Raw genomic sequence first — 27,353 nt, 5'->3', positions numbered from 1 at the left:
AGACCCTCCTCTCTTGGGGGTTCAAGATGAAAGAAAGAAAACAAAGGAAGAAAGAAAGAGAGAGGGGGAAGGGAGGGAGGGAGGGAGGAAGGAAGAAGAAAAAGACAAAAAAGGAGGGAGGAAGGAAGGAAGGGAGGGAGAGAAAGACAGATGAAGGAAGAAAAAGGAAAGAGAGAGGAAGGAAGGAGGGAGGAAGGACGGACGGATCCCATGGTCAGCAGAGAATGGAACTGAGATGATGTTCCTGAATTTGTCATTGTGTTACGAAGGGGAATGGAAGAAAATTAAATATCCTTTCGATGTCTACATCTTAGTGTCCTAAAACATCATGCGAATAGCAATTAAAATAACTTTCAAAGAATAAGGGAAGACCTAGACCAGGGTGAAGTTTTTCTTAGTTTTGACAGTCTCTAAGGTCTAGTTTATTTACATGGAATGTAACTAAAGAACAAATGTATGACAAACAGAAGTATATGTTTAAAATGAGATCAGAGGTGTAATTTAGAGGCCTTTTTGTTCTGAAGTCCTTCAAAGCATGATTTTTTAAAATTTGAACTGGGGTGCCTGGAGGCTTAGTCAGTCAAGTTCTGTCTGCCTTCAGCTCAGGGGCCAGGATTGAGCCCCATATTGAACCACTTTGGACTCCCTGCTCACTGGGGGAGCCTGCTTCTCCCTCCCTCCGCCACTCTCCCCGCTTGTGCTCTCTTGCTGTCAAATAAGTAAATCTTTAATTGTATCCATACTACATTTTAAGTAGTATGGATAACTACTTTATACTTATAGTTTAGTACGGATAACTATAACTATAGTTATTTGAAGTATTTTAAAATAACTTTTCCTAGAATATGAAATGTACTTAAAAATACATTTTGTTTCTCCTTATTTTCAATAATGTGGTAGGTATAGTGCTAAAGTCCTAGAAAGTAGTAATGAAAATTCTTAAGACTTATTTTCAATATTTTAAAAGTCTGATAGAAATATTTTTAAAAACCTGGACAAGCTAATGAAGATTCTTTGGTTTTAGCTGGCATTGTAGTTGGTGATATGATGCCAATTATCATACTGTGGGAAATTCTGATTGACAGCTGATGTCTTTTTAAGATTTTAAATAATCTCTACACCCGACGTGGAGCTCGAACTTAGAATCCCGAGATCAAGGTTGTTCTACTGACGGAGCCAGCCAGATGCCCTATGTGGAATTTTAATAGAAGCATCATTACCGGGGTCCCTGGGTGGCTCAGTGGGTTAAGGCCTCTACCTTCAGCTCAGGTCATGATCTCAGGGTCCTGCATCGGGCTCTCTGCTTGGCGGGGAGCCTGCTTCCTCCTCTCTCTTTGCTTGCCTCTCTGCCTACTTATGATTTCTGTCAAATAAATAAATAAATAAAATCTTTAAAAAAAAAAAAAAGGAAGCATGATTACATAGTGAGCAATGTAGTTGATAAATACACAGCCATTCAAAACACAATCCGGGGGGGCCTGTGTGGCACCGTCAGTTAGGCATCCAACTCTTGATTTCGGCTCAGGTCATGATCTCAGGATTGTGAGATCAGTCCCGCACTGGGCTCTGGGTTGGGCATGGTGCCTGCTTGAGATTTATCTCCCCGACCTTCCCCTGTGCTCTCTCAACAAAACAAACCCCACTAATAAACAAAATGAAAACAACACCCCCCCCCCCCGAGTCTGTGAAAGAATGTATTTCAAGGGTGTCCTGGTAATGGGCCTAAAATACCATTTAGCCCCCCACTGTCACCTTTGTGCAACCTCATCAAGGGTAGCAAATTCAATAAACTTTAGTCCATTACCATTAAAGCCAACAAACCTCAAGAGCCTTTTAAACTAGATGGCTTTCAAAGATAATTTCTCTGAATGCTATACTTAGAATATATATAGACATGCATCTTTTGGGGGGTCAAAATTCATTCTGGGTTAGATTCTCAAGATAGAACCACTAGAGTAGCATAAGGAAACTTGTCTACAAAGTGTTTCTCCTGTATTTCTCATTTGTGTTGGTCTTTGATAAACTCAAACCCTGAAACATTATTTGAAATTTCTACATTTTAAGTAACAAATCAGAGTATACCGAATATCCTTTTTCAAACTACAACTCAGTCCCAACACCCTGAGATGGATCTACCTCCACCAAAATGGGGGTATATCTTTTTTTTTTTTTTAAAGATTTTCAAAAGTCATCTCTGTACCCAGAATGGGGCTCAAACTTAAAACACTGAGATCAAGACACATGCTCCACTAAGCCAACCAGGTGCCTGAGGGGTAAACCTCTTAAATATTTGAGTACTCAAATAAAACCAGATTAAGCTACCACTTAAACATAGATCAAGTTTTCAGAATGTACCTTATGTGTAATTTCAGGAAAGCACTATGCTCTACCCTAGTTTATAAGAAGCAGTGGTTGAGAAGTCAAAGGTGAATTTTTATTTCTTGCCATTTAACCAAAATCCATTGAAATTCCACATCAAATTAAACTATTTCAAGACAAAAATACAAAACCCGAACTAACCCTAAAACCCGTATTTTTATGACAGTACTTTCGAATGACTTCATAGAAAAGGTAACAGAAAAATTGCAGTACAGTACTGCAGTGTCCTTGAATCACTTTTAATCACTGAAACTTAGCATCCTGTGGTTTACATCCTATCAGAAAATCTTCGTAAAGGGTAGTGATGAAATTTTCAGATATTAAAAATTAAGTACTAAAATTTACAATTAGCAAGAAACCAGTCCCTGTCACCATTCTGAAAGCTGCACCAGGGAATGGGATAAAAGCCCCACTTACCCATGTTAGTATCCCAACAGACATCTTAATAATCTTATAAACATAACCATGAGCCCACAGAATACTGGTGAAATTAATAAAGTTTCTATTAGGATGAGGACCACCACACAGAACTCAGTCAAAACCATTCAGGAAGCACATTTAACAAGAGCACAGGCAACTTATGTTTGTGTCTTAAGGACCTCAGAATTTCCACCCTCACGCCTTTGTCAAATTACTTAGTTCCAAATACTTGGAGGACACCCTGACAACTTTATTGTTCAACTAAATGAAGTCCTATGGCTTAGCCTTGTTATATTTAAAATTTACATCAGTCGGCATCCATAGAGCCCAAAATCTGAATTTTATAGAGTCCAAAGCCCCTTGGGGAAAAAAAAAACCCGAACGCATTTTTACTCAGTTCTTTGTAATTCTTAATCATCTATAGATGTAGTGTATTTCTTCAGTCATATATATATCAAGACTTGATTGAAAAGTTTGGATTTTGTTTAAAAAGCCTTTATTCATTTTTGATCAGGGAAAGGACAATCTCCATGTCAACTTCTCGCCTAATCATAAATTTGAACAGGATTCACTGCTCTAGAGACACTGCACCTACAGACTTTGACAACATAACTTAAAATCAAAATCTTCCTCCTTCCCTAACGTTGCATGTTGATATAATGAACAGTCCCTTGCAATAACCAACATTGGTACTTGGCCTAGGGTCAAATAGCAAAAACAGGATGCGAAAGGAGGCCAAGTGCATTGTAACTTGATAGCCAGCAAGTACAAACATCATTGAACAGAGAAAAGTTGCAGGCACCAAATGAAACAAAAAGCAGGTTCATCAGCATAAAAAATTAACATCTGGTTGAAGGTGAGGTCAACTACTACGCATTTGAGTATGTATGCCAATCCTAGAGCTTAATGTGGAACCACAGAAAACAAAAGTTAAAAACCTTAAATCCAACTACACTGAATGTTAAAATTCAAAACTTGGGTTTACCAGGAAATTATCCCAAATCTAGGGCTAAAACTGCTTTTTGATGCACCAGGAAGATGTCTTAATGACTCAGTCACTTAGATTTGCATTGACATACATAAAACTTAAAGTGTACTTTCTCCTATTACTCCTTCCTATTTCTGAATTTGGGTATGCTTAACTACTCGGCTCATGCACTAACGCATTAAAAATGATGAAATCTACTACCATGACTTTTTCTAAGAACTCACACCACATTAACAGTTAACACCCAATATAGCTTCCTAAAAATGCCCCAATAGAGAAACATTTTGTTCAGTTTGGTGCTTGCTTTGACAATACCAGAATACAACTGTATTTCCTCAGCCACTACTACTTAAAATACCTCAATCTCACATTTGCTCAAATTTTAACCACCTATCTGCCAAAATGCTTGTTAAAATTTGTTTTTGATACTCTTAAAACTGTAGCTTCTACATACAGTTTAACAGGGCCTTTTGCCTGGGTACATATGGACATTTTAATCGAGAAAACAAAGTCAGGGTATTATGATTAGCTGAAGCTCTAACAGACCACACTGATCCTGATTTAGCAGATCTCTAATGGCTTCCCAGAGACAGAACAAAGCACCATCTTTTCTATTCAGGAAAGGAGCTACCAACATGCTTTGTGCCAAAAAGGTGCACTTTACCAAGACACAGTCCAGAAAGATTCATGGTCTGCTAGAAAACCTCCACTACTGACAACCCTATGACAAGGCTTCCAGATACACAAAGAACATTAAAGGTGTGGTAGAAATCTCTTTTAGCAGGGAAATGAAGCCTTAGGGATAGTATACATCTAACAAAAATGGGTAACAGGGGGACACTGTAGCTGGCTATTCATAAAGGACCACAGTTTCTCCCTATGGACCAATACTCCCTACAAAATAAACTGTGCCTTAATTATTGCTTATTTTAAATTACACTTTTACAGAGCTATTTAGTACCTGACGCAGAAAAACAATCACATAAGGAAGCATTTATTTGAGGTTTAACATGAAATCATACAAATAAAATTTGTATAAACACAAATCCACATCGAGTCATAACACAGATAGCAAAAGACAAAGTAAAAACAAAGAAAACTAATTGGCGGCTATATACAGTTGGACACAGTTGTGTCTTGTACACTAGAAAGTCTTTTACAAAATAATCATCTTAGATCAACAGAAGACCAATCTTCAATGTCGTCCTGCAAGATGGGTTAACTTTAGCAATTTCCTCCTAAAAACAAAAACAAAATAGCAATTAGATTTGTGCAACTCTGAAAGCCTTCAAAGGTCCACTTTCATGAATTGTTTTAAGTCCTCAATTTATTCTTTTCTTCAATAATTAAAGATCACATGCATACTCACTTGCAAAATGTAATTTGGGTCATTAATAAATTCACCCTGGAGTTCCCAAATGATAGTTAACTTAGTTAAGGAATTGGGGAATGCAATCTTCCCATTTCACAGGTTAAACTGTGCTAGATTAAGGTCTACTAGAAGGATCTCTAGTAAGCCAAAAATCCCTCTTACAAAAGTGAATTTCTAATAAGCTTTTATATTTTAAGAAAACAAATTGCTTTGTGCATATGATCTTTAATTTATATCCCAGATTTTAAAGTTCTTGTTTTGGTTTGTAGATTTCACTATTAGCTATAAAAAGAAAAAGCAAGCATTAAATCTTAAAGAATGAACACTTAAAATGAGGCTCCACAATTGAAATACAACACTAAACAGAAGACCAAAATGATTAAGCTGTAAAAAGGCATTTATGTACTTTAACTCCTGTAAAAAACCATTTAAGTTAAGTTTAGACACTTAATCTTCAAAAAGATTAAAAAAGAAGCCAAAGTCTGAAGTTTTCCACTTTAATCTTTACGCTGGTACATGAAGTTGGAAGAGACCATACCACAGGACAGCGTTTTCTGGTGTATGCCTTGCGCTCTGCCCGCAACGTGCGACCCCCAGAGATAGACGTGGTCAGGGTGACACACGGCCTGCAATGAAGTTCCCGCTGGCGGGTACAAACAAGGTATAATGTCAGAGTTAGAAGACAACATTCTTGTTTTCCTTAAGTTGTACCCATTTCAGTACTTTACCTGTTAATAGTTCTAAAAAAGTTTAATTATTCCTCTAGACCACCTGGTACACAAAGCAAACAGAAAAACTCTTAAGTTTTTCTGTAATACTAAAGAAAGTGAGATAAGACTTTAAAGTTAAAGATCTATAGACACTTTAGGCAAAACGGGCTCATAAAGCAATTAAAAAAGTTAACAATTTAGTAAAAACAGACTACATAATATTTTGTTTTTACTTATTTTTCATTTGTCTATTGATCTTTAAATTAAATTAGACATTTCCACTGGTTTCTTGTACTCTTACACACACCTGTTTTCTCCAATGTCCTCCTTTAGTATGGCTGGTAATTGTTTTGGTGATTGCCACCCCCTCGAGATGCCTTGCCGTAAGTGCTCTGCTGGCCTATTTTGAAAACACAGAAAAATTCTATTAAGATACAGTTTTCTACAAAATGGTTTCGTTATAAATACTTTAGAGAAAAAAAAATCATAGCTAAATGAAAATAAATAAATAAATACTTTAGAGACATGTACAACTCTGCATGCCAAATGTTAAAATACCAGGTATCTTAAATAGCCATTATAAACTAGTCATATATCACATATTCTACAACATTTATAACCAAAGTTTTTACATTAATATAATAACCCGATGACTATCAAATGCCTAAAAACTTAACTCCAAACACTTCAAGAATGGAAAACCCACACACAAACAATTTCAGAACAGGACTGTACTGTAACATGGAATTTTAATACCACTGGTTTATGAAATTAAGTTAAATATTCTTACCACTGTAGTCTGCATATCCCTGTCCATATCCATAGTTCCCATAGTTATACCCAGTATAATCATAGCCGCCATAGCCACTATAGTTTTGATCACCACCATAGGCACTATTGTAATTTCCATATCCTTGATCATAATAGTTATTAAATCCTTGGTTCCAGTTTTGGCCCTGACCTGAAACAATGCACAATGATTGTTAGATAACAACTTCTGACCCCCAATCCTACCACAAAATGTTGTATTCCTGTCCCTCACGCTGAAAATCTGAAACAGGTGAACGGACATCTATATAATTATCTGACTGAGAAAATTACTCCAGTTGTCATAAAAGGGGACAGAAAGTCCAACTGCACCAATTACCAAGCTTCCTCAATGTAACCGAAAAATCAGAACAAAGGTGAAGACAGGTAGGCTGTTTGGTTTTAAAACAAGGTCTCCCGCCCCCAAAACCTAGCATGCCATGGTGTTATCACGTAATCCTAACTACATTAAACTGCTATTACTTTCCCATTAAAAGTGGCCATTATCGGAAGACGCGAAACCAGTGAACTAACAAATACCCACTCATTAACTTGAGCATTTTATGCTGAAAATCTGCTTTATTTTCTCCTGGGCTTATTTCTAGTGAGCAGTTTACAGCTTAAACCATGGAGTCATTTTCAAAGAATAAAGCCTCACCTCGTCCACGACCCCTAGTGCCACCTCGTCCACCAGCTGCAGCACCTCTTCCTCCTTTTTGTTGCTGCTGTTGCTGCCTGTATACCTCTTTGGGTTGTGCAACTTTGATTTCACACTGTAAACACATGAGAAATTTCTTTTACTGTAATGTCAAGCCATTTCATTATTCTCAAAACAAATTAAGAAATCTCACTAAACAAAACAAAAAACCACCTTCACAATTTTCATTTCAGGTGCCTGAGTGGCTCAGTGGGTTAAGCCTCTGCCTCCTCTGCCTTCGGGGCTCAGGTCATGATCTCAGGATCCTGGGATTGAGCCCCACATTCAGGGAGCCTGCTTCCCCCTCCCCTTCTGCCTACTTGTGATCTAATAAATAAACAAAATCTTAAAAGAAAAACAAAAACAAGCCCCCAAAACCAAAAACTTCATTTAATAGAAGCAAAATGGTTTTACCTTCCCAGAACCGATTTGATGATATCTGCTTTCTAATAATTTCTTTACTGGCTCTTCATCTGTATATGTGATAAAACAAAATCCTCTTCTTTCATTTGTTTTTGTATCCATGGGAAGTTCAATATTTTCAATCTGAAACCCAGAAGCACACTCCAGATCATCCACCAATGATAAAAGCTAACGCCCAAGATCTTCAAGCTTCAACAGAGCATACTGCAAGTTACTCTGGTCAGAATACTTCTGTATAGAAACTCGTATTTTATGATCAACATCGCACCACAAAAATTCATCTGTGAAGCGTTCAGAGGGGAGCAAAACTTACTCAGCATCATTTTGTACCCAACAGATGCCATTGCTTGATAAGTCCAAACACTGACCACCCCAAAGCACCTGTGTTTTGACCAAAATAAATTAAGATGCTGGTTTCCATCCCAGCACAGAAAAAAACAGCGATTAAGGTACAGTGACCCGAGGGGACCCGAGCAGTGAAGTTCCCCTCTCCCCGACCCGACTAATCGATCTGTTCCGTGACAAGCTGGGGATTCACGGTACATGAACACACCGAGTAGAAAACACACAGACATAACCACACAGCGCACCTCTCCAAAGGCTCCAAAATATTCTTTAATTTGTTCTTCCGAAGTATCTGGGCTCAATCCACCCACAAACACCTTTTTGGGCGGTTCTTTCCCTTTTAAAGCTTTGGCCCTTTTGGGGTCTATCAATTTGCCATCCAGTTTGTGTTCTTTCAGTTCCAACACCTAGAAGACAAGCGTGTTCAATGCACAGCGCACAGCCGAACGCCCGCCGACCTGCAGGACGGCGCAGGGCACCGCTCCTACCTTGTCGACACTAGCAGCGTCTTTGAAGAGCACGAATCCGAATCCTCTCGATCTTCCGGTCACCGGGTCGGTCTTAATCGTACAGTCCACCACTTCCCCAAACCGGGACAAATACTCAGTCAGATCCTTCTTGCTTGTATCCCAGCTCAAGCCTCCAATGAACATTTTACTGGGAACGAAGTGATTAAAAGAAAAAAGATCAGCAGCGCCCCGAGGGCGCTTCCGTTCGCACGACAGAGCGGGGGTCGTTTCACCGTGTTCTCAACAACTCAGCCCGCGCCTGCAGCCCCCAGACCCGCGAGCCCCACCGCGGTGCAGACACCGCGGCTGGTCATCGGCTGCCGGACACGAAATTCAAACGAGGCGCACTGCTCCGCGCCGCTCGCGTTCCCAGCGGCCTCTGACCGGTCCCTCAGCCCGCGGCCCGGCCCCTCCCACGGCTGTCCAGGCACCGTTCCGACCCGACGAACCCGCACCGCGCTCCGCGGGGCCGCGTACCCGCCGCACACCCACAAACCCTCCCCACGGGCAGCGCGCGGGGGCCCCGGCAGACACAATGAGAAGGCGGCGGCAGCTGCAGCGAGCGGCGCGGCCGGGCCGCCCCTCCCCCTCGGGCCCCACGCGGCGCCTGCGCACTCGGGACACAGACGCCGCCGCCGCCGCCCTCCGCCTCCAACTCCCCCGCCCTTCCCCCACCTTCCGCGGGCCTCTCGAGTCACCCCCTCCGTCTCCTACTTTCCTCTTCCCTTCAGGCCACCGGGGCCCGGCGGGCACGCGGGGAATCGACTCGGGGCAGGAGCCGGGGCCGCGCGCGGCTCTCGAGGGACGGAGGGCGCGTGCGGCGCGCTGGGGGAGGGGGCCGAGAGGAGAAGCGTGTGGTACCCGTCATCCTGCTGGTTCTTGCTCGCGTTGATCTTGGATCCCTCTGCGAACTCCTCTATGTTGCTGTACTCGTTCATGTCCTCCATGGCGGCGGAGCTGTCGGCCGGGGGGTGCTGGCGCGCAGTCCGGGTCGCGGCGGCAGCGGCGGCGGAGCGTTGTATGGAGCTGGATTTAAAATGGCGGCGGAAGAGATCCGGGCGCCGCCTGCGCCCTCCCTTTATAGCCGCCCCGCCCGCCAATCGCGAGGGCTGCTGCGCGGTGACGTGGCGCTGGGCCCGGCGCGCCCCCTGCCGGGCGGAGCTGGGAGCGAGCGAAGGGAGGAGCGGGGCGAGCTGCCGCGGCGCCCGCGGCCGCCAATGGGAAAGGCTGCGGGAGGCTAAAGTAGCGGGAGCGGAGGGGAACAATGGCGGCGGCACATGGGAGAGCCGGGGCGGGACCTCCATCGCGGCCCTCCCGCTGAGGAGCGAGGTCGTGGGTGAGGGCACGCGGGCTTAAGACGAGAGAAGCGTCGGAAGAGGAACGGCGGCGGGCGACGAGTCCTGGGCCGAGAGTCCGAGCGGCGCCGTCGCAGGGCCGCAGTCCCGCTGGTCCGGGCAGCCTTTGTCTGCGGCGTCCGCTCCGGCCGCTGCCGCGAACAGCCGTCCGCCCCGCCTTTTTCCAGGGCCCTCGGCGCCCGCGTGCGGACTGCTGCGGGGCGGCCGCCGCTGTCGGTTAGCACCGCGGCCGGGAAGCTCCCGGAAAAAGGCGGACTGCGCCCGGCGCCGGCGGCCGAGCCCGCGAGCGCGCCCCCCCACCCGCCCGCCCGCCGGCCCCGCCGCGCGCACGCGTGTTTTGTCCTCGAGCCGGCTGGAACCGGCCCGGCAGCGGGCGGGCGCGCGGGGCCCCTCCGGACCGGGGCGCGGCGGCCTCTTCCGCTACGGCCGCAGGCGCGCGGGCCGGGGAGGCGCGGCGGGGCCCCCTCCGAGCGGCCGGAGCCGGAGCCGGGGCCGACGCAGTCCGGCGGGCCGGTCCCCGCACGGCCTCTGCTGCGGGCGCCGCCGGGGGGAGGGGCGCGAGCCCGCCCGGGCTACTGTGAAGCTGCGACAGCGGAGGCAGTGGGCGGGGAGGGGGCCAGCTGCCGTAGAGGGCAAGGGGCACTCACATCCCCGGCGCGCCACTCGCGGGGCTCCCGTCTGCACGTGCCCCGGGCCGCTCCCGCTCGCTCTACCAGTCTGCGGCGAGCGCGCGCGCAGCCGCGCGCCAGACTCCCGCGCTCGCTTCTTTGTTCCCGCCCACGCGAGGCCCATGTTGACGGATCGCGTTCGGGCTCCCCGGTGGCCAATCGGCGTCGACGCCCCCGCCCCGCCCCCTGCTCTCCGTCAGGACCGCCCCCTGCCCTCCGCCAGGACCGCCCCCTCCCGGCCCACGTGGTTTCGGCCTCGGCCTCGGCAGCTGGGCGGTGCGGGCGCCTGGGCTGCGGGCTCTGCCACCGCCGGGGCGCGGGGACGGCCGTGTTCCTCGGCCTCGGCCGCACGCGGCTGCGGGTGGACGCTCTCGCGGGGCCGTGGGAAGCCCGGGACGCCGCCGGGGACGCAGTCGGCGCCGCCCTCCGCGCTCCCTTGCGGCGGGCCGAGGCGGGTGGGCGCGTGCGCGGGGGAGATGGTGGTGCTGCCCGTGCCCGCCGAGGTCAGCGTGATCCTGTTGGACGTCGAAGGTACCACGACCCCGATTGCTTTCGTGAAGGTGAGGGCGGAAGGGAGCGCGGCCGCGGTCCCCCGGGGGCCTGCGAAGGCGCGTCTGAGTCTCGCAGACTCGGGCCGGAGGCGGGAGGCGCGGCTGGGCCCCGCGGCGCGGGCGGCAGGAGGGCGGCGGCGGGGTGCGGGGACGCTCCCTCGCCGCCCCCGGGGCGTCCTCTCGCGCCCCTGCCCCGGCTTCGTGCGGGGGGTGGGGAGGGGCGGAGGCGGACCCGCGCGCGTGCGGAGGGGGACGCGGGGGGCCCCGGGTTGGGCCTGGCCGGGCGGGCGCCGCGACCGAGCGGTCCTGGGGGCTTCAGTCCCGCAGAACGTGGGCCGGGCCGTCCCGACGGCTTCTCAGGCCGCGCCGGCGTCTGGGGCGTGGTGGTTCCTCGCGCCGCTGCTGTTCGCGGCCGAGCCGCGCTTCCCGGGTCGCCGGCCGCGCCAGCCTGCTGCGCTCCGTGCGGTGTCCCTGGAAGCCGTGGACGCTTGACCCTCCTTCTGGCCCGAAGCCCGCATCCTGGCAGCCGCCGCTGACCAGACAGTTGTCTGCTGCTCGTTCGTGAGCTTGGCGCTGCGTTACAGCGGGGCCTCGAAGCGCCCTGGGTGTACTTGTCGGTGAATGTTCAATGCTCCTGTGATTTTAAAAGGGTTCCTTGGGCCTAGTCTACGCTTCATCCGGCTTCTGGAGGTTGAAGATGGAAGCCTTCACTAGGAGGGTTTGCGTGCAGTAACCTAACTGTCTGCAACGTAGGAAAAACCCATCTTCGAGCAAACTGAGCAGTCCGAGTTTTTAATTTCCTTAAAGTTTTATTTCTAAAGTTAACTGAAGAGTGATTTTCTTGATGTGAATTGTTATGTAAAGTCAGTGCACACTTATAGGACTCCGGTGTAATAACCACTTAAGAGTTTTTTAGGAGAATTACAATACCGTCTTAGCACAAGATCTTAAGAAATCTAGTTTGACCTTTTTTTCTTTTTTTTTTTTTTAAGATTTTATTTATTTATTTGACACAGAGAGAGAAATCACAAGTAGGCACAGAGGCAGAAGCAGCGAGGGGGAAGCAGGGAAGCTCAGCAGGAAGCCCGGTACTCTGAGTCATGACCTGAGGCCAAGGCAGAGGCTTAACCCGCTGAGCCACCCAGGCGTCCCTAGGTTGACCTTTTTTTCTAGTTTTTAATTACACCAGAGACCTGCAGAAATATTCAGAATTGACCACATGTTGGTAATAGAGTTGGCTGTTTTTTCCTTCACAACTAACAAAATAACCGCTTTCTCAGAGTTTTCAGGAAAAAAGGATTCCTCATCTTTGTGGGTTATAGTTCACACCTTACGAACTCTACCAGGGATAATGACAGGAGAGAGAGTGATGCAACATAAGATTATGTACCGTTCCTGAAAAGTTGGTTAGGGACTAGGATATCTCATGAAAATCAGTGTGTTCTTTTTGAAGATTTTATTTATTTATTTGACAGACAGAGATCCCAAGTAGGCAGAGAGGCAGGCAGAGAGGAAGCAGGCTCCTTGCGGAGCAGAGAGCACAATTCGGGGCTTGATCCCAGGACCCTGGGATCATGACCTGAGCGGAAGGCAGAAGCTTAACCCACTGAGCCTCCCAGGTGCCCTGCAAATCAGTTCTGTAACAAAACATGGGTGAGGGCGCCTGGGTGGCTCAACGGGTTGAAGCCTCTGCCTTTGGCTCAGGTCATGAACCCCGGTTGTGGGATCGAGCCCCACATCGGACTCTGCTCAGCAGGGAGCCTGCTTCCCTCTCTCTCTCTGCCTGCCTCTCTGCCTACTTGTGATCTCTGTCTGTCAAATAAATTAATAAAATCTTTAAAACAACAACAACAAAAACATGGGTGCCATACCCACCACCTCTCCACTCCCCACTCGCCACCCAATCCTGTCTTTTGCCAGATGACATGAGCTACTTCTTGAAATCTTTGTTTATGGTAGACTTATTTTGACATCTCTCTGAAAGTTAAAATGCCTTCATGGCCTAAATAGACTTTTTTTTTTTTTCTTAAGTTTGACACTGGGTAGAGTCAAGACAGGCTGGAAAAAATGATTTCGGGGCGGAGGGGATTGTTTATTTTTTAAAATGTATTATTTTTTTAAATTTAAATTCAAGTTAGTGTATGATTACTTTCAGGATAGAGTTTAGTGATTCATCAGTTGCCTATAACACCCAGTGCTCATTTCAGGGACTTTGTTTAAAGGATATTTTCTTGTGCTTTGTCCTGTATTTCATTGTTACTTTATTCACATTACTTTTCAGTCTGTTATAATCTAATAAGCTGTAATTTATTTGGTACACATTAGTATATCAAAATTAGTATTTCCAAAAGTATATTCAGAAGAACGTTAAGTCTGGTGGATATTTATAGTAATTCTGCAAAAAGGATTCCATTATTAAATGCACTTTTGGAAAATATTTACCTGGTTTCTTTATTACACGGTTCTCAGAGCCTTTATATCATACACAGACACTCACATACGTGCTTAATGAGTCTTCAAGAGAGTGACATTTCACAAATTTTACTTTAACAAAACACTTTGTAGCAGAGTATGTCAAGGACTGATCTTTTAAACCTTTTAAAAGAGATGCTAAATCATACCCTTCTTGCATCTCTGAGCTTGGAGGTGGAAATTGGACATGTTTGTTCTACTTTGGACTTTATTAGCTACATTAGGTATGTGGAACATATAGCTCTGCTTCTCATGGAAACAGACATCGAGTACCACACACGTGCCAATTGTATGCTTGACTCCTCCTCAAAGCCTCTGTGAGGTGTGTGCACTGTCCACATTTTACTCATAGGAAACTAAGATTCTTAAAAATTGAATGGTATGTCTGGATTGAACCCAAATTCCCTGGTTCCAAAACTTCCCTTCTTTATATTATTACACTTGACCTCTAAGGTGGGAACCACAGTGCTTGTTCCCTGTCTTTGCTTGGCTTCTGTGTGTGTTAAATCAGAGAGTTGATAGGAGAGCACTTGAATCAACACGAAGTACCTTCAAAGTATGTGCTAACAAATTTCAGTTTATACCACCTCTTGGGGATAGGTTTAGGAGTGAACCCTTGAACCACAATAACCATAGTTGGGTCTTTATTTGGAGATTTGGTTCTGTAGTCAGCATATACTGCGAAAATTGAGTATTGTCAAAAATTGTCCTTGAAAGACCCTTAGGAAGTCATTCCTCTTTGGAGACTGATTTCTGTTTTTCAGTAAGTCGTGCATTCATTTTTCCTTTAGGGTGGAGACATGATCCCTGCTTCTTCCCTGGAGCATCAGAGGAAGTAGCTGGTTTGGGATTTGGTGATATAGATGAAAAATAAGTCGTGTCAGGCATTAGCCTCATCCTGAGCCGCTCACACAGTAAGAGACGCTGGAGAACAGAGACTGTTCCACTGGGTAACAGAACGCCCATTGAGTGGGATAACACACGTAGTGCCAGCACTGACTATGGTTATTTTTTTCCTTTCCTCTTTTTTTTTGGTCCGAGCACTTAAAGTTAGATGTGTGTCTGATGCGCCTTAACTCTACAACGTGAACAGTCTGGGATGTGTCGTGGGACCGTGTGGGAAGTGGTGTTCTCCGGTTGGCCTGCAGCTCTGGCGGGGCATGCCTCAGCCCTTCCGTGTCAGACCAGAAAAAAACAGTGGTTTTTTTTACCAGCTGTTATATCTTATTTTCTTTGAGTCATAGAATTACCAAGTTTCTGAAACAGGAGGCACTCCTAGCAGGATGGTGCAGTGAATGTTGCAACCAGCTAATTAATTTCTCATGAATGGATGCCTGGGGGGGGAGGACCTGTGTGAGGCCATCACAGCTGTTGGGAGCAGAGCAGTCCAGCTTTCCTTAGATGTTCCCCCTGCATCTGAATCCTCAGCCTCCAGCCCTGCCCCGCACTGCAGGACGCATGCCTCTGGTGTTGATTTTCTCTTCAGGCACGAAGTCGGATCCTTTACGGCGCTGGTCTCCCGGCATGTTTTGGTCGGGTACACCATCAGCAGAATTGCAGCAGGCACTGCCAGTAGAATTTGTAAATTTTGAGGCCGCCTGGGTGGTTCAGTCACTTCAATGAGACTCTTGATTTTTTTTTTTTTAAAGATTTTATTTATTTATTTGACAGACAGAGATCACAAGTAGGCAGAGAGGCAGACAGAGAGAGAGAGGAGGAAGCAGGCTCCCTGCTGAGCAGAGAGCCTGATGTGGGGCTCGATCCCAGGACTCTGGGATCAGACCTGAGCTGAAGGCAGAGGCTTTAACCCACTGAGCCACCCAGGCGCCCGAGACTCTTGATTTTGACTCAGGTCATGATCTCAGGGTTGTGGGATCAATCCCCATGTAAGGCTCTGAGCTCAGGAGGAAGCTGGCTTGGGATTCCCTCCCTCTGCCCCTCCACTCTCTCTCTCTCTCATCCCCTCCTCTCTCTCTCTTTCTCTTGTAAATAAATAAATCTTTTTTTTAATTAAAGATTTTATTTATTTATTTGACAGACAGAGATCACAAGTAGGCAGAGAAGCAGGCAGAGAGAGGAGGAAGCAGGCTCCCTGCCGAGCAGAGAGCCCGATGCGGGGCTCCATCCCAGGACCCAGGGATCATGACTGGAGCCGAAGGCAGAGGCTTTAACCCACTGAGCCACCCAGGCACCCCATAAATCTTTTTAAAATAAGAATTTATGGGGCATCTGTGTGGCTCAGTCATTAAGTGTGCCTTCCACTCAGGTCATGATCCAGACTCCTGGCATCAGCCGGCATCTGGGTTCCTGCTCAGCGGGAAGCCTACTTCTCCCTCTCCCACTCCGTCTGCTTGTATTTCCTCTCTTGCTGTCACTCTGTCTCTGTCAAGTAAATACATAAAGTCTTTAAAAAAATTTTAAGTTGTGTATACATGCTATTATTATTTTTGTTAGAATTTGCAGAAGAAATTAAAATAATAAAAGCGAACAAATGTTTTATACTCTCTTCTCTTACCCATTGAATCCTCTTGCATGCCCCCGTGGGGCCACCACTTGAATTTTGTGTGTGGTGTTGTAGTTTTCATTTTCTGATTTTGTACATTGTATTATTCCGGTGTTTTTAGTCTGTTAGCCTTTGTAATAACACCGTCACCGGTCTCTGCAGTTACCTTGTCAGGAACCTTCAGCTATTGTCCTCTTTCTTCTGAAAATACTCTTTAATTTTGTGGCTTTCCTGTCATGTGTTGACACGTACATGTAATGTACATGCAACAACATGGAGGTTGTTCCATTCCACCGTCACTGAGAACCCTGTGTTAGCAAGTAATGATTCATTGCCACTAAAGAAAATACAGGGCTAAGTTCCTGTGAGCCTCTGGTCACAACATTTCTGTGAACTGACCAGTATGTAACCTTGTCTTGTATGTGTTCCTCTTTCCCTTATTTAATGTCTGTTATTGATTGATTAACACTGACCTCTTAGCCACGGTACTGGGACTCCGGCTTTAATGAGGCCTGTGTAAACACACGTATTTTCTCCAGCCCATCACTGTTTCTTGTGCCAGGAACACTAGGCAGAGCTTCAGCATCTTACTTGGGGGCCCTTTTGAACTGCAAAATCATCAACAGAGGCACAAAATGCAAAAAATATGGCACTAAATAGACTCTGAAGAGGCTGCTTGGTTAAACCACGAGAGGGAAAATAAGGCACATGGTCATGTTGTGCTGGGAATGGGAACAGGGAAGTGTTTGCAGATGTTTGCCACCATGCACATGTCCTTATTTTTAAACGATCAGGAAAGTGTGGCATATATTGATTTTGGGGTTACAAATAAATTTGAGTAGGAGAATTTGCAAGTACGGAATCCGCAGGTAACGAGGATGGGTAGTGTAGAGTCGTCACCCCGTGGGCTTGGATGCCGCACAGGCAGGATGAGCATTCTGGCTCCGCTGTGTTTTATGGCAAGTTAGTTAGTGTCTCTGAATAAGGTACACATTTCCTCAGCTGTAGTGCGGGGATATCTACCTCATAAGGCTGCTGAGGACATTTAACGGGTGCTTAGCCCTTAAAAAAAACTTTGTAAAATGAATGAATATGTTTGCATCAATATTTCATCTACCATCCCAGTAAATCTTGTTAGAGGAGGTGGGCGGGAGACATGTTTCCCATTTATGCCTTAGGAATACTTGGTAATAATCTTGGTAATAATTGAGAAGATCCCATTAACTGAAAATAGGGATCTGATTGGGATTTTTGCCCCTAAAATATATTAAGTGGGGCATGGTGGGTCCCCTAGCCAAAGGTTCTTTGTGTCTGTGCTGCTCAGACTTGAATGTGTATATAGATCATCTCGGGTTCTTGCTAAAACGAAGTTTTTGAGTCAGAAGGCCTGGCGTGGGACGGGATGTGGAATTTGTCACAGGTGCCCAGTGAAGCTCCATGTTCCACACTCGAAGTGCTCAGTCTTCTTGCAGATGGGAAGTTACACCTGTGTGTGGGCCTCTGAGCGCGGCTCGTCTGTCAGAGCTCATCTGGCACGATAAAGTGGACGGAGCAAGAGCGTCTAGATGCACTAAGGAGGTCTGTCTGCGTTAACAGAGCCCCAGCCTCTCAGAGGTTAAGTGAACTGTTAGGGGTCAGGAAGGCCCTTACGAGAGAACAGCGTGATGCGTAAGCCTGGTGGATAGACAACAGAGCATTACGCCAGTGGCCGTTTCCCAACTTCAGCAAATCACTGGCCAGAACTCAAGTGTAAAGTGAAAGCACATTCGTTCTTATTTATTTATTTATTTATTTGACAGACAGATCACAAGGGGGGGGCTGTGAAGCAGGCTCCCTGCTGAGCAGAGAGCCCGATGGGGACCTCCATCCCAGGACCTTGCGATCATGACCTGAGCCAAAGGCAGAGGCTTAAGCCACTGAGCCACCCACGTGCCCTACACCGTCGTTCTTAAAGGACAAATAGAACATTAGCGAGGAGTTACGTGTACTTACAGGACCACCTAGATAGTTGGTTTAAATGTGTATTTAATTGAGTGTGTGTGTATAATTGGCACCTGTGTGATAAGCCTTTGGAATGGTCTCCTGGCAGATGGGCAGTGAATCGCGCTTTACTAAACCTGTTGTGTTGTGTCTTGTGGTTGCTGCAACAAAATTACCACAAACTTAGTGGTTTAAGACAATACAAATTTATCATGTTACACACTTCTGGAGGGACTGCTCTGAAATGGATCTCACGGAGTTAAAATCAGGGTGTTGACAGGGTTGCAGAAAAATTGCCCTGCCTTTCCTACTTTCTAGAGGCTGCCCACCTTTCCCGGTTCATGGGCCTTTGCTCTGTCTTCAGAGCCAGCTGCATAGCATCTTCAGATCACTCTCTGAGTTTCCTACTTCTTTTGACCTTTAAGGACCTTGTGATTGTATCAGACGCAACCACATAATCCAAGGATAATCTTCCTATCTTGATCCTTAATTTAATCATGCCTACAGTACCTTTGCCATATAAAGTAACATTCACAGGTTTTGGGGTTTAGGATATGGATATCTGAGAGTGGGGAAATTTTCCCCTTTACCATACTTGACGAGTACAGGTATTTCTAGCAGATCCCTTTATAGTTCTAGGCTACATAGGAATTAGAATTTATAATGGTTCCACTTTTGTTTTGAAATTTATCATTAACGGTGTTGGATGCAATCTTAAGATGTGGCAGATTTTTTTTTTTAAGATTGTGTTGGTATGGAGGTTGGTAAAGGCAGCATTTAGGGGCTGGCCTTTTAGAGAATGAGATATTTGGCAAGGTTTTGATTTAGACTGAAGGGAAGAAAAGATCTCAAACTAAACTTTCTAAGTTAGAAAATATGAATTAAACAGATGAATTCTTTTTTTTTGTTCAAATCTTATTTTATTTATATGTTAACATGTAAAGAATTTTAACCTCCACAGTGTTAAGTCAGTTTGCCTTAAAGCATGGCATGTCAAGTTTTCTTTAGGTTCTAATCTAGCTTTTCTTTTTTTTTCCAATTTATTTATTTTCAGAAAAACAGTATTCATTATTTTTTCACCACATCCAGTGCTCCATACAAGCCGTGCCCTCTATAATACCCACCACCTGGTACCCCAACCTCCCACCCCCACCCCGCCACTTCAAACCCCTCAGACTGTTTTTCAGAGTCCATAGTCTCTCATGGTTCACCTCCCCTTCCAATTTACCCAAATTCCCTACTCCTCCGTAACGCCCCTTGTCCTCCATGCTATTTGTTATGCTCCACAAATAAGTGAAACCATATGATAATTGACTCTCTCTGCTTGACTTATTTCACTCAGCATCATCTCTTCCAGTCCCGTCCATGTTGCTACAAAAGTTGGGTATTCATCCTTTCTGATGGAGGCATCATACTCCATAGTGTATATGGACCACATCTTCCTTATCCATTCATCCATTGAAGGGCATCTTGGTTCTTTCCATAGTTTGGCGACTGTGGCCATTGCTGCTATAAACATTGGGGTACAGATGGCCCTTCTTTTCACGACATCTGTATCTTTGGGGTAAATACCCAGGAGTGCAATTGCAGGGTCATAGGGAAGCTCTATTTTTAATTTCTTGAGGAATCTCCACACTGTTCTCCAAAGAGGCTGCACCAACTTGCATTCCCACCAACAGTGTAAGAGGGTTCCCCTTTCTCCACATCCTCTCCAACACATGTTGTTTCCTGTTTTGTTAATTTTGGCCATTCTAACTGGTGTAAGGTGATATCTCAATGTGGTTTTAATTTGAATCTCCCTGAGGGCTAATGATGATGAGCATTTTTTCATGTGTCTGATAGCCATTTGTATGTCTTCATTGGAGAAGTGTCTGTTCATATCTTCTGCCCATTTTTTGATGTGTTTGTCTGTTTCGTGTGGGTTGAGTTTGAGGAGTTCATTATAGATCCTGGATATCAACCTTTTGTCTGTACTGTCATTTGCAAATATCTTCTCCCATTCCGTGGGTTGCCTCTTTGTTTTTTTGACTGTTTCCTTTGCTGTGCAGAAGCTTTTGATTTTGATGAAGTCCCAGAAGTTTATTTTCGCTTTTGTTTCCTTTGCCTTTGGCGACGTATCTTGAAAGAAGTTGCTGTGGCTGATATCAAAGAGATTACTGCCTATGTTCTCCTCTAAGATTCTGATGGATTCCTGTCTCACGTTGAGGTCTTTTATCCATTTTGAGTTGATCTTTGTGTACGGTGTAAGAGAATGGTCGAGTTTCATTCTTCTACATATAGCTGTCCAGTTTTCCCAGCACCATTTATTGAAGAGACTGTCTTTTTTCCACTATATATTTTTTCCTGTTTTGTCAAAGATTAATTGACCATAGAGTTGAGGGTCCATATCAGGGCTCTCTACTCTGTTCCACTGGTCTATGTGTCTGTTTTTATGCCAATACCATGCTGTCTTGGTGATCACAGCTTTGTAATAAAGCTTGAAATCAGGTAAGGTGATGCCGCCAGCTTTATTTTTGTTTTTCAACATTTCCTTAGCGATTTGGGGTCTCTTCTGATTCCATACAAATTTTAGGATTGTTTGCTCCAGCTCTTTGAAGAATGCTAGTGGAATTTTGATCGGAATGGCATTAAAAGTATAGATTGCTCTAGGCAGTATAGACATTTTAACAATGTTTATTCTTCCGATCCAAGAGCATGGAATGGTCTTCCATCTTTTTGTGTTTTCTTCAATTTCTTTCATGAGTTAAACAGATGAATTCTTGATCTTGTAAATAATATTTATTTGAAGTAGCAGATACCCATTTAATTGAAAATCAAAATGATACAGATTTTAATTTCTGTTTATTTTGTTTATTTTATTAACATATAATGTATTATTTGTTTCAGAGGTACAGGTCTGTGAATCGCCAGGTTTACACACTTCACAGCACTCACCGTAGCACATACCTTCCCCAATGTCCATAACCCAGCCACTCTCTCCCTACCTGCCTCCCCCCAGCAACCCTCAGTTTGTTTCCTGAGATTAAGGTCTCTTATGGTTTATCTCCCTCCTGAGCCCATCTTGTTTTATTTTTCCCTCCCTTCCCCCCACAACCCCCCATCCTTCTTCTCAAATTCCTCATATCAGAGAGATCATTTGATAATGTCTTTCTCTGACTGACTTATTTTGCTTAACATAATACCCTCTAGTTCCATTCACGTTGCTGCAAATAGCAAGATTTCGGCAGGGGGGCAGGTTGATGGCTGCATAGTGTTCCATTGTGTATATATACCACATCTTACTTATTTATTTATTTATTTATTTATTTGACAGAGAGATCACAAGTAGGCAGAGAGGCAGGCAGAGAGAGAGGAGGAAGCAGGCTCCCCGCTGAACAGAGAGCCCGATGCGGGACTCGATCCCAGGACCCTGAGATCATGACCTGAGCCGAAGGCAGAGGCTTAACCCACTGAGCCACCCAGGCGCCTTATTTATTTATTTTTAAAGATTTTATTTATTCACTCATTTCTTTCTTTTCTTTTCTTTCTTTCTTTCTTTCATTCATTTAAAAAATTTTTACGTAGGCTCCATGCTGGGCTTCCAATGCGGGGGCTTGATCTCACAACCCATGAGAGCATGACCTGAGTTGAAATCAAGAGTCAGATGCTTAACCAACTGAACCTCCTAGGCCCAGGTGCCTGTCTTTGAAGACTTTATTTTTAAGCAATCTCTGCACCTAATGTGGGCTTGAAATTAAGATCTGCACATTCCATGGACTGAGCCAGTCAGACACTCCTTGATTCCCTTTAAACACAATCCTGCTTATATACTTCCCTGATGTTTAATAATCTTTTGAGGTATATTTTATGTTAAAACACTTTTAGAAATGGATAATGTATTCTTGATTATTTAATAAGGGTTGCAATTTACTCTTACGGTCTTTCATAGTTTAGCAGCATATTTTAGGCGATAATAATTGAGAACTGTTGAAGTTGACATTTCTGTCTTTTTTTTTTTTTTTTAAAAGATTATTTATTTATTTATTTATTTGACAGACAGAGATCACAGACAGGCAGAGAGGCAGGCAGAGAGAGAGGGGGAAGCAGGCTCCCTGCTGAGCAGAGAGCCCGATGCGGGACTCGATCCCAGGACCTTCAGATCATGACCGGAGCCGTAAGGCAGAAGCTTTAACCCACTGAGCCACCCAGGTGCCCCGAAGTCGACATTTCTTTCTCACGAAAACTGCTGTGTTAATTTTATGGTCTTTCTCGGAAGAGAGCTTGTGTTGTCTGATAGTATATCCCAGCTTCAGTGAAACATCTGTTTGATAAGTATTGCTTCTAATGTTTTCAGCACTGAGAGGTATGTGATGCCCATTCTGCCCTCAGTAGGAAACTGCTAGAAGACAACTGTCAAGGTACAATGAACTAGAACTTTCCTTCTACCTGTGCTGCTTATTCTTGACCCCAGTAACTGCAGCTGAGTCATGTTTCTGGTCTTCGTTCACGCTATGAACTTACTAGGCTTTTTCACCTGCAAGAGTGAGGTTCTAGGATCTGCTGTGGTTATGGCGGTGATGAAGGTTAAATGAAGTGGAATGCAGAAACCTTTGAAGATGGCAAAGCTCCATGGAAACACTGATTATAACGCGGAAGAACCAGACTAATACTGACAGTGCTTGTGAAGAGTCAGGAAGAGGGGACCTGACCTTTAGTGAAAGCCACCTGCTCTGCGGTTTCCCACCATGATTACTTCCACCTCTGCTCTTGTGGCCCTCGTCAAAAACATGGTAAAAATGAGGGGCGCCTGGGTGGCTCAGTGGGTCGAGCCACTGCCTTCGGCTTGGGTGATGATCTCAGGGTCCTGGGATCGAGTCCCGCGTCGGGCTCTGCTCAGTGGGGAGCCTGCTTCCTCCTCTCTCTCTGCCTGCCTCTGTGCCTACTTGTGATCTCTGTCTGTCAAATAAATAAATAAAAAGTCTTAAAAAGTACTTAACCTTTATGTGCTTCTGTAAAATGGAATAATAGCCCTTGTTTCATAAGGCTTTTATGCAAATTGAAATGATTTCATTAAGACCATTCATTAATCAATTCATTGAATAAGTGTGGAGGGCTTGGTAAGGTCAGGGAGAAAGTCCATGCTAAAGCTATGGATTTGAGGGTCATCAGCAATAGATGGTATTTAAAATCTTGAGATTAGGGGCGCCTGGGTGGCTCCGTTGTTAAGCGTCTGCATTCGACTCAGGTCAGGACCCCAGGGTTCTGGGATCCGGCTCGCACTGGGCTCCCTGCTCTGCAGGAAGCCTGTTTCTCCCTCTCCCAGTCCCCCTGCTAGTGTTCCCTCTCTTGCTGTATGTCTCTGTCAAATAAATAAATAAAATCTTGTGATTAGATGAAGTCACTGAAGATTGGCTATGGGCAGGAATGTGCCTGGAACGGTAGGGGCTCAGTGAATGTTGGCAGTGACGCCCGTTATTACTACTATTTATTAGAAATGTTACAGACTTGCCAGGTGAACTGAAATGTCTCATTTTTCTTAGTACAAATGTATTTGAAAGCTTTATTAGAAGTTTCTGTGAGACTGTCCAGATCCCGGAAGGTTGGGTGATCGCAGTGAGTGGTGCTCCCCAGAGTCATCGTTTGGGGGACTGGATAGGCTCAGGCATTGGGATTTGGTAGGCCTGCATCTGGGTCCTGCCTTTACTTAGTATCAGCAATGAAACCTTTAGAACCTCAGCTTCTTCATGTGTTCAGAGGGGTCACCCTGCAGGGACGCCAGGTGGATTCAGAAAGGGGATGTCAGGGCTCCTGGGTGGCTCGGTCAGTCAAGCTTCTTCAGCTCAAGGCGTGATCTCAGGGTTATGAGGGCTCTAAGCTGGGCTCTGAGCCAGGCATGGAGCCTGCTTAAGACTCTTCCTTTCTGTGCCCCTTCCGTGCTAGCTCTTGCTCGCTCTCTCAAAAAAAAATAAAAAAATAAATTATCCATTCCTTCCTTTTCCCTTCCACTGCTAAGGGCTACGACTTCAGGCCAATCAGGTTTCCTTCTCTGAAACTCCCAACGATAACGGATATTCTCTCCCTGTGCCTATTTTTAAAATCTTATCCCAGCTATTAGCCCCTTGTAATGATAACCTTTCCTTGTGTGATGTGATTCATTGCAATTAATTAGATTATAGTTTATCTTTCTTTAAGGAGTTTAATCTCCCTAATGGGATTTAGAAGACTTTTTTTTTTTTTTTAAGATTTTATTTATTTATTTGAAAGACAGAGATCACAAGTAGGCAGAGAGAGTGGAAGGGGCCTGCTGAGCAGAGAGCCCGATGTGGGGCTCGATCACAGGACCCTGAGATCATGACCTGAGCCGAAGGCAGCGGCTTAACCCACTGAGCCACCCAGGCGCCCAAGAAGACTTTTTTTCTTATCTGGCAATGCATTTATTCATTCATTTGAATGCACATATGAAATGTAAGACTTCTGCTTTCAGAGAGGAATGGTTACATCCCTGCCTACGGCATTGAAAATAGGGACACCAGAATTACAGTCTCTGAGCCCCTCTGGCCCTATGTAGCAGTGAGAGCACCAGACTTGGTAGTTCCTAGGATGGTCTTCAGAAAGATATTTAAGGAGCAGTTTTAATCCCACAGCTGCTGAAGCTGTCTAACAGATGACAGGGGCCACTCCTATGAAGTCATTAATTCCCATCTTTGGAAGTGTTCAGGCAAGTACAAACTTCCAGTTATAAAATAAGTAAGTTCTGGTATGTAAGGTACAGCATGGTGACTTTGGTTAATCCTACTGTTACTGAATATATGAAAGTTGCTAAGAAAGTGTATCTTAACAGTTCTCATCACAAGAAGAAATCTGTGTGGTGATGGATGGTAATTGGGCTAATTATGATGATCATTCTGCAGTATTGTATGTACCTGCCCAATCATTATGTTGTGCACCTGAAACTGATATATGTCAATTATATCTCAATTAAAAAAGAGATTATATACTGTCACTGCAGAAAATGTATAAGCAAAACAAAACAAAACAGAGAATCTTTAGCTGGGAAAACTGGACAGCTGTATGTAGAAGAATGAAACTCAACCATTCTCTTCCACCATACGCAAAGATAAACTCGAAATGGATAAAAGACCTCAACGTGAGACAGGAATCCATCAGAATCCTAGAGGAGAACATAGGCAGTAATCTCTTCGATATCAGCCACAGCAGCTTCTTTCAAGATATGTCTCCAAAGGCAAAGGAAACAAAAGCAAAAATGAACTTTTGGGACTTCATCAAGATCAAAAGCTTCTGCACAGCAAAGGAAACAGTCAACAAAACAAAGAGGCAACCCACGGAATGGGAGAAGATATTTGCAAATGACAGCACAGACAAAAGGTTGATATCCAGGATCTATAATGGACTCCTCAAACTCAACACACACGAAACAGACAAACACATCAAAAAATGGGCAGAAGATATGAACAGACACTTCTCCAATGAAGACATACAAATGGCTATCAGACACATGAAAAAATGTTCATCATCACTAGCCATCAGGGAGATTCAAATTAAAACCACATTGAGATATACTATCTTACACCAGTTAGAATGGCCAAAATTAGCAAGACAGGAAACAACGTGTGTTGGAGAGGATGTGGAGAAAGGGGAATCCTCTAACACTGTTGGTGGGAATGCAAGTTGGTGCAGCCTCTGTGGAGAACAGTGTGGAGATTCCTCAAGAAATTAAAAATAGAGCTTCCCTATGACCCTGCAATTGCACTCCTGGGTATTTACCCCAAAGATACAGATGTCGTGAAAAGAAGGGCCATCTGTACCCCAGTGTTCATAGCAGCAATGGCCACAGTCACCAAACTATGGAAAGAACCAAGATGCCCTTCAACGGACGAATGGATAAGGAAGATGTGGTCCATATACACTATGGAGTATTATGCCTCCATCAGAAAGGACGAATACCCAACTTTTGTACCAATATGGACGGGACTGGAAGATACTATACTGAGTGAAATCAGTCAAGCAGAGAGCGTCAATTATCATATGGTTTCACTTATCTGTGGAGCATAACAAATAGCATGGCGGACATGGGGAGATGGAGAGGAGAAGGGAGTTGGGGGAAATTGGAAGGGGAGGTGAACCATGAGAGACTATGGACTCTTAACAAACAACCTGAGGGTTTTGAAAGGGTGGGGGGGGTGGGAGGTTGGGGGAACCAGGTGGTGGGTATTAGAGAGGGCACATATTGCATGGAGCACTGGGTGTGGTGCAAAAACAATGAATTCTGTTACACTGAAAAGAAATTTTTTTTAAAAATTACCAAATTAAAAAAAAAAAAATTACCAGATCTTAAAAACAAAACCCAAAACCAAAAAACAGAGAACCTTTGCAAATGGCCATGTTCCCCTTGATTTTTGTTCTGTGGATTAGATAGTCCCCAGGAGGGGATTATGCTGTATATTTGAAACCTGTTTCATTTCTTATTTGAGAATGTAATTTGTTTCTAAGACCCATGAAGCCACTTAATTTTCCTTTCCTTTTATCTTCTGAGATTAGTAGAAAAATAGTCCAAAGAAAAAAGTTATAGTCCACTAATACTGATTTTGTGTTGTTTAATTTTCTGGCTAAAAAAGTTGTATTTACTTTTTTTTAAAAAATATTTTATTTTATTTTAAAAGATTTTATTTATTTATTTGCCAGAGAGGGAGGGTGTGAGCATGCGTGCGCACAAGCAGGGACAGAGGCAGAGTTCCCACTGAGCAGGGAGCCAGGTGCTGCTTACCTTATTTTCAAGTAGGCTCCATGCGCAGTCCCTATTGCCCTGAGGTTACCAGTCTCATGCTGTACCCACTGAGCCAGCCAGGCACCCCTGGCTGAAAAAGTTTTAAGTTCTCAAATACTTCAAATCATTTGTTGTACTGTGTGGTTCATTGGAAGGCTTTTATTTTTTTATTTTATTTTATTTTTAAGATTTTATTTATTTATTTGAGAGAGAGGGAGCATGAGAGGAGAAAGGTCAGCGGGAGAAGCAGACCCCCCGCCAAGCAGAGAGGCTGTGTGGGACTCGATCCCGGGACTCCAGGACCAGGACCGGAGCCGAAGGCCGTCACTCAACCACCTGAGCCACGCAGACGCCCCATTGGAAGGCTTTTAAAATAGTTTCTTTAAATAGCTATACTCTAGGTGTTACTC

The 27,353-nt window shown here is 44.8% G+C and overlaps 2 protein-coding genes across 4 annotated transcripts in view; one reads left to right on the top strand and one right to left on the bottom strand.

Moving 5' to 3' along the window:
• Positions 1-4,760: 4,760 nt before the first annotated feature.
• On the bottom strand, positions 4,761-9,971 carry LOC122889287 (heterogeneous nuclear ribonucleoprotein D-like). Of its 2 annotated transcripts, XR_006380867.1 has the most exons (9): positions 9,512-9,971; positions 8,630-8,798; positions 8,387-8,548; positions 7,788-7,919; positions 7,335-7,449; positions 6,660-6,830; positions 6,177-6,269; positions 5,698-5,802; positions 4,761-5,025 (listed from the first exon to the last, which is right to left on the bottom strand). XR_006380867.1 is itself a non-coding variant. In XM_044224316.1 (8 exons), exons 1-7 carry the CDS (start codon positions 9,952-9,954, stop codon positions 6,199-6,201), a joined length of 1,263 nt encoding a protein of 420 aa, XP_044080251.1. In that variant the 5' UTR covers positions 9,955-9,970; the 3' UTR covers positions 4,761-5,025; positions 6,177-6,198. The 2 variants fall into 2 exon arrangements, 1 of the variants encoding a protein (XP_044080251.1); XM_044224316.1 differs by lacking the exon at positions 5,698-5,802 and having other exon boundaries at positions 9,512-9,970.
• Positions 9,972-10,954: 983 nt separating this feature from the next.
• Positions 10,955-27,353, top strand: part of ENOPH1 (enolase-phosphatase 1) — a 33,699-nt gene continuing 17,300 nt past the window's right edge. The window contains exon 1 of one of the 2 annotated variants that reach the window (XM_044224318.1): positions 10,955-11,233. In XM_044224318.1, coding sequence (XP_044080253.1) covers positions 11,150-11,233 — 84 coding nt within the window. In that variant the 5' untranslated portion in view covers positions 10,955-11,149. The remainder of the gene's footprint in view (positions 11,234-27,353) is intronic. The other variant, XM_044224319.1, reaches the window with a different exon arrangement.

Source organism: Neovison vison, chromosome 11, assembly GCF_020171115.1.
Source record: "Neovison vison isolate M4711 chromosome 11, ASM_NN_V1, whole genome shotgun sequence".
Lineage (NCBI taxonomy): Eukaryota > Metazoa > Chordata > Mammalia > Carnivora > Mustelidae > Neogale > Neogale vison.
Note: the sequence above shows the minus strand (reverse complement) of the source record. Positions and strands in the feature narration are given on the sequence as shown.

Coding starts and splice junctions, on each gene's coding strand:
- LOC122889287 (XM_044224316.1), bottom strand. CDS start 9,954: ATGGAGGTCCCGCCCCGGCTCTCCCATGTGCCGCCGCCATTGTTCCCC. Junction 6,831..7,334: donor CACTAGGGGTCGTGGACGAG/GTGAGGCTTTAT, acceptor GCATTGTTTCAG/GTCAGGGCCAAAACTGGAAC. Junction 6,270..6,659: donor GGGATATGCAGACTACAGTG/GTAAGAATATTT, acceptor TTTTCAAAATAG/GCCAGCAGAGCACTTACGGC.